Consider the following 6633-nt stretch of genomic DNA (forward strand, 5'->3'; position numbering starts at 1 on the left):
ATTAATGGGGGTGTCCAGCACCTGGGGTGCCCAGCACCCAGGGATCCCATCACTTGGGGTGCCCATTATCCAGGGTGCCCAGCACCTGGGGTACCTATTAATGGGGGTGCCCAGCACCAAAGGAACCCAACACTTGGGGTGCCCAGCACCAAAGGAACCCGGCACCAAGGGATCCCATCACTTGGGGTACCCAGCACCTGGGGTACCTATTAATGGGGGTGCCCAGCACCTGGGGTGCCCAGCACCAAAGGAACCCAGCGCTCAGGGCACCCACCACTTGAGGTACCCATCACCTGGGGCACCCATCACTCGGGGCACCCATCTCCCATGGCACCCATCCCCCAGGGCACCCAGCACCTGGGGTGACAGCTCCAAGCCCGGGCTGGGACCCAGCCCAGCAGGGACAGGGCAGGGGTGCCCAAAGCTTTGGGACGCGGGTGGGGGCAGGGGGGGTTACCCTGGCGCGCCGTGTACTCGTTGTCCTCGATGAGGCGGGCGAGGCCGAAGTCAGCGATCTTGCACACCAGGTTGTCCCCCACCAGGATGTTGGCAGCGCGCAGGTCCCGGTGGATGTAGTTCATCCGCTCGATGTAGGCCATGCCCGCGGCGATCTGGGGCAGGGGGGAGAAGTGAGGACACCCTCGGGTGGCCCCCCGTGGGGGCACCCACCCCGTGCCAGCCTCCCCGGTACCTGGGCAGCCATGTCCACCAGCTGGGGCAGCTTCAGGTAGCGGCCGTCCCCATCCTTTAGGAAGTCCAGCAGGCTGCCTGGGGGCAGAGGGTGACAGTCAAAGAGCCCACCCAAGGGTGCCCTCCCCTGTAGGGACCCAGCTGTGCCCACCCAAGGGTGCCCTCCCCTGTAGGGACCCAGCCGTGCCCACCCAGGGGTGCCCTCCCCTGTAGGGACCCAGCTGTGCCCACCCAAGGGTGCTCTCCCCCTAGGGACCCAGCCGTGCCCACCCAAGGGTGCCCTTGGACCAGGTCCCTGCGCACCCTGGCCGTGCCCAGGCAGGGTGGTGCTTGCAGAAGAGCCGTGGGCGGCTCCGAGGGACCCGAGGGACCAGGCGGGGCACCCATGGGTGCCGCCAAGCCGCTCACCTTGGCTCATGAACTCGGTGACGATGTAGATGGGCTCCTCCGACACCACGGCGTAGAGCTGCACCAGCTTGTCGTGCCGCAGCCGCTTCATGATCTGAGCCTCCTCCAGGAAGGCCTCGGGGGACATGGTGCCTGGCTTCAGCGTCTTCACCGCCACCTTGGTGGTGCCGTTCCACGTGCCTGGCCCCGGGGACACGGCGTCACCTGGAGCCCCCCCGGGAGGAGGGGGACACCCGGCCCCAGCAGGGCCAGGATGGATGGGGGGTGCGTGGATGGGGGGTGCGTGGATGGGGGGTGCGTGGATGGGGGGTGCGTGGATCCATGCATGGATGGAGGGGTGCAGGGGTAGGTGGAGGGGTGGATGGTTGCGTGGATGCGTGGTTGGAGGGACGAGCGGAGGAGCTCAAGGAACTCGGGCCAGGAAAATCACGGGGCCATGCTACCACCGCGCCCAACCCGGGACAAGGACTCCTCCTCACCTCGTGGCACGGGGACAAGGCACCCGTGGGCTCACCTACGCACGGCCGTACCCCCATTCCCCGTCCATCCGCAGCGGAGCGGTGCCGAGCTCTGCCCCAGCGCCGCCTAGTCCCCGCGGTGCCGCCTACGGGGCCGCTCGTGCCCCTGACCCCCTCCCACCTCCCCGGCCGGCCGGGCCAGCCTTACCCATCCACACGTCTCCGAAACATCCCATGCCGAGTTTCTTGTCCAGGCTGATGGATTCCCGCGCTATCTCCCAGGCGTCCTTAGCTAATCCCAGGGTCTGGGGCTTCATAGCGGGGCACGCGCGGGTGAGCAGATGGCACAACCCGTCGTTGCACTCTGCAGGGGCGCAGGGAGGGGGGGAGGGAGGGCGATGGGATGGATGCAGCATGCACGCCGAGCGGGGGGAGCGCGGGGCGCGGGAGGAAGAGGAAGACGACGAAGGACCCCCCCCCCCCCGGCCTGGTTTTGTCTCCTGCTCATGGTCCCATCGGGGATATGGGGTTGGTTATAGGGGATATGTGCTTGCGGGGAGGAGTCGGGGCACCCTGCAGAAGCAGGGGATGGGACATTGCCCCGGGGTACCGGGAGCCCGTGCCCATCTCCGGGGGGGTGCCAGGCCTGGGGGGTGCCCCCGCCGCTTCCCCCTCCCTTCGCCGCTCGCCCCGGCTCGCCCGCCGGGCCCTACCCATCCACACTTCCCCGAACTGCCCGTTGCCCAGCTTCTTGAGGAGCTGGAGGGACTCGCGGGGGATCTCCCACACGTCTTTGGTTTTGACCGACAGGTCGGCCAGCTTGGGGGTCCCCTTGGGGCACGGCACGGCCAGGCGGCAGCACAGCCCGGCCGCCCGCTCTGCGGCACCGGGGAGAGGCAGGCGTCACCCCAGGGTGCCCCCGGCCCTCACACCCCCCCCCCACCCCCGGTCCCAAAGCAGTGCCCCCCTCCCCAAAACACATACGTGGGGCGTGCTCCCTCCCACCGGGGTCAGCCCTGCAGCCCCCCCAGCCCCGTTATGGGGTGATGCCCCCCCCCAGACCCGGGGGCTATTTACCTTCTCCGGAGAGGCCGGGTGCCCCCTGCACCAATGACACGGAAGGTTGGGGACCCCCACAGGTCCCCCTCCTGCTGCCACCAGCACAGCCCCCTCCTCCTCCAGTTAAACCCAGTTGGCCCAGCAGGCTGGGTCTTGCCAACTGGTCCCCTGGGCTTTCCCCAACGCCCCCCCCCCACCCCCCCCCCCCCCCCCCCCCCCCATCCCACCCTACCTATATAGTGCTGGACCAGCTGCTGCACGGTGTCGAACTGGGCCCGCGTGGTGATGTAGTACCCCCCGCTGTCCAGCTTTCGGATCTTATAGTGCTTCACGTGGTCGCCCTTGGCCTCGTCCCAGTCCCGGATGGAGAGGGAGTAGGCGCCTAGGTGGGAGCGGGGGCGAGGGGTGGCACGGGGAGGGGCACGGGGCACAGCCCCCCTGTCCCCCACGGCCCCCTACCCCGTCCCCACGGCCCCCTACCCTGTCCCCACGGCCCCCTACCTTTCGTCGTCTCGCTCTCCCGGATGAGGAAGGTGCCCCTGCAGTTGCCGTGGCACAGGAGCTGCCGCTCTGCATCCTTGCGCCCGATCTTCCCGAAGTACCACCTGCAGGGGGGGGGCGGGGGGGGGGGCGGGCATCAGCACGGGGGGGAGGGGGGGGGACACCCACGGGTCCCCCGAGTCCCCTTGCTGGCACCATGGACCCTGCTTTGCACCGGGGCCAAGCAACGTGTGAGCATCGTGCGAGCATCACGGTGCTGTTTGGGGTGCCAGCACACCTGGGTCCCCCCACCCGTGTGTCCCCCCCCCCCCCAGTACTCACTCCTCTGCCTGGATGGAGTCCACGGGGGCCACGTAGTTGCTGGGGATGTAGCCCGTGTCGCCCGAGCTCAGCGACCTGGCCTCCCACCAGTCACCCTCGCTGGGGAGAGACGGAGGTGAGGAGGAGGGAGGGAGGGACGGACCTGGCCGCCCTGCGCCTTCCCCTCCCCGCGCACAGCACCCCCAGACCCCGCTGTCCCCCCCCCACCGAGGGCGCCCACCCCAGGGCTCTGCTGGGGCCACCCAACTCGTGACACGCGTGGTTCTCTACCAGGTTCCCAGGAAGGAGGGTCCCCAGTCTAGGTCATACTGGGAGTACTGGGAGTGGGATAGGGGGCCGGGGGGGGGGTGGGTGCGGGGGGGGCTCACGTGTTGTTGATGATGTGGAACTTCTCCCCTTTCTGAAAGCTCAGGTCATCCTCCGTCCTGGCCTCGTAGTCGTACAGGGCGATGAAAAGCGTCACGCCCCCACCTGCGGCACGACCTGGGTGAGCCCCGTCCCACCCAGCACCCATGGGTGCAGCCAGGACCCCCCCCCCCTTCCACCCCCCCACGCCTCCCCCTAACTCACCTGTGATGCCGCTGCCGTGCGCCTGCAGCGTGTTGGAGGGGTAAAAGCCCGGCCCCGCGAAGGGCGCGGGGCTGGGCACGGCGGTGCCGTGGAAGTTGTTGAAGTCGGGGATGTGGGTGAAGGCGCCGCCGAGCTGCGCGGGGTCGGGGTCGTACTGCAGGGTGGGGGCCGACGAGGGCCCCGCGCCGCTCCCCGCCTGCCCCTTGCCGGCCACCTTCTCCTTGCAGTACACGCAGCCCATCCTGGCACGGCCTGCGGGGCGGACGGACGGACGTGGGACCCACGGACGGGCACGGGACCCACGGACGGGCACGGGACCCACGGACGGGCACCCGCTTCCCGACCTCAGCCCCCACCCCAGCACCCGTGGGTGCTCCCCTCCCCGGCGGCCCCACTCACTCTGACGGCTCCGCGGGTCACTTCAGCTGCTCCATGGCACCGCGGGGAGGACGAGAGGCACCTGCGGGCGGCGGGGAGGGCGTCAGGAGCCGGGGGGCAGAGACCCCTGCGGGGGCTAAAGCATCCCCGCGAGGCTTCCAAGTACCCCGCGGGGGCTGCGAGACCCCTGCGAGGGTTGAAATATCGCTGCACGGGCTGCACCAAGCCTGCACGGGCTGCAGCAAGCCTGCATGCTTGCACGGGCTTAAATACCCCTCCCCGAGCTGAAACGTCCCTGCACAGGATATAATACCCCTGCGACGCCTTAAATACCGCTGCACGGGCTCTGCACGAGCTCCAACACCCCAGCACGAGCTGCAAGTCCCGCTGCACGAGCTCAAATACTCCTGCATGGGCTGAAACCACATCCCGCCGGGTCCCCCCCCCCCCGTCCCCCCGTCCCCTCCGCGAGCCGAGCACCTCCTTCCAAGCAGCGCTGCGTCCCCCGGCCGCCCCGTGGGGCCGGGGGGAGCGAGGCAGGGCGGCGAGGAGCCCCCCGAAACGTCCCCGTCCCCTGAGCCGGCGGGGATGGGGGGGGGAACTGGTGGCTCGGGGCAGGAAGGGCCCCGCTCGCCTCGCTGCGGTCGCGGCCGCGCTTTTCCGGCCAGCGCTGTGAGAAGGTGTAACGGAGGAGGAGGAGGAAATCGGACCGCTCCCGCCGGGGACAGCGCTGGCCTCTGCGCCCTCGTCCCCTGGGGACAGCTGCCCCCGGGAGGGACGGAGATCTGGGGGTCCCAGCCCCTGCGCCGTGCCCAGCCCGGGAGCGCGGCGGTGACACCGCGGAGACGTGCTCGGCCCCGCGGCCACGTCCCGGCCCCTCGGGTCCTGTCCCCGAGATCTGAGGGGTAAATGTGGAGGCTTTGGGGGTTGAGGAAACGTTTCACGGGGATTTCCCCCCGCCCCAGTCCCTGGCTGTCCTTTCCTTGTCTCGGCAGCAGGTTTCTAAAGCACCAAACAAGCTCGAGCGGCTCTCCCCGGCCACCTTGGCTTTCAACACCAGCCGTTTGGCAAGGCCGAGGCTGTTGCAGCCGGGACAGAATTGCCAAACCCGAGAGGGCCCAGACGGTTTTTTGGGGCTTTTTTTTTTCTGTTTTCTTTTTTTTTTTTCTGAGAAGTTGGTATTTCAGCCGACAAACGTTTCCAGCTCTGGCCAACCCACCCTCTTCATGAGAAGCACCGGCCCCTTCGCTGGCACCGCGCTCCGAAACTTCCCATTTTGCTGAATTTCTCTGCTGAACTCAGCAGCCGGGGGTCAGGGAGGACGCGGGGCAGCTTTTAGGCGAGCACAAACCCCAAATACCCCCCCACACACACCTTGGGGCTTAGCCCCAGCCACCACACAGCATCCCACCCGCCCTCAGGGCACCCCCCTAAAAAAAAACAAACTGGGGTCATTTTGGGGGAGGGGACGCGCTCGGCCCCGCGTGCTGGCGGCCGGCCCCGGGAGCAGATGGGCAGCGAGCCCCCCCCGGCCGGGTCCACCTGAGCCGGTGCCACCGCGGTGCCAGCTCGCGCCCCGCCATGCCCCCTCCGTGCCGTGTGGATGCCCGGCCAACTTGTCCCCCCCCCCCTACCCTGCCACCACGGGTCTGGGAATTGTCCCCGGCCGCCCAGCCATCTGCTCCTCCTGTCCCCACACACAGCCCAGAGCCTGGTTTCCAGGTCCTGGTGGCACCGGGTGGTTTCCAAAGCGGGTGGCCAAGGGGGCCGAGTGAGCTCAGAGGTGACAGCCAGGAAGGGAGGGACCGGGAGCGCTGTCCCGGCCCTGAGCCGCGGTCTGATGTCCCAGCATGTCACCCTGCCTGTCACCCCCCGGCATCACCCCGTCCCCTGCCTCTGGGGACTAACGGGGATGGAGGGGGGCTGCAGATGCACGGAGACCTCCGGAGGCTCTCCGAATATCCCAGACCCGGTGCCTCGGGGACAAACCGAGGTGACATCGGGACCAACGCCCACACAAAGGGGACAAGGAGCAGGGGGCACCCCGTGGGCCCTGCTGTCACCCCGGCTGGCACCTTCGCAGCAGGAGGAGGAAGTGGCCAGGGAGCGCGGCGTGTGGGAGGAGGAGGAGGAGGAAGAGGATGGTGCCGCAGCCTCCAAGGGGAACGTTGCAGCTGGCAGGGCCCCAGGCTTTGGGGACGGCAAAATGGGGTCGTAAATGGGACACCAGCGGGGCTGAGCAGCGACA

At 68.8% G+C, this 6633-nt stretch overlaps 1 protein-coding gene across 1 annotated transcript; it reads right to left on the bottom strand.

The window, feature by feature from the left end:
• Nucleotides 1-389: 389 nt before the first annotated feature.
• Nucleotides 390-4555, bottom strand: LOC118158247 (proto-oncogene tyrosine-protein kinase Yrk; the record flags this gene model as incomplete). The annotated part of the gene is made up of 10 exons (XM_035312877.1): nt 4407-4555; nt 4008-4259; nt 3806-3908; nt 3438-3536; nt 3117-3220; nt 2848-2997; nt 2270-2434; nt 1099-1278; nt 692-768; nt 390-611 (listed from the first exon to the last, which is right to left on the bottom strand). Coding segments are annotated over exons 2-10 (1341 nt in total), but the record flags the coding sequence as incomplete, so codon positions are not given.
• Between the last annotated feature and the right edge of the window lie 2078 nt (nt 4556-6633).

The sequence above is a fragment of the Oxyura jamaicensis genome (genome assembly GCF_011077185.1).
Source record: "Oxyura jamaicensis isolate SHBP4307 breed ruddy duck chromosome 23 unlocalized genomic scaffold, BPBGC_Ojam_1.0 oxy23_random_OJ179, whole genome shotgun sequence".
NCBI classification, from domain to species: Eukaryota; Metazoa; Chordata; class Aves; order Anseriformes; family Anatidae; genus Oxyura; species Oxyura jamaicensis.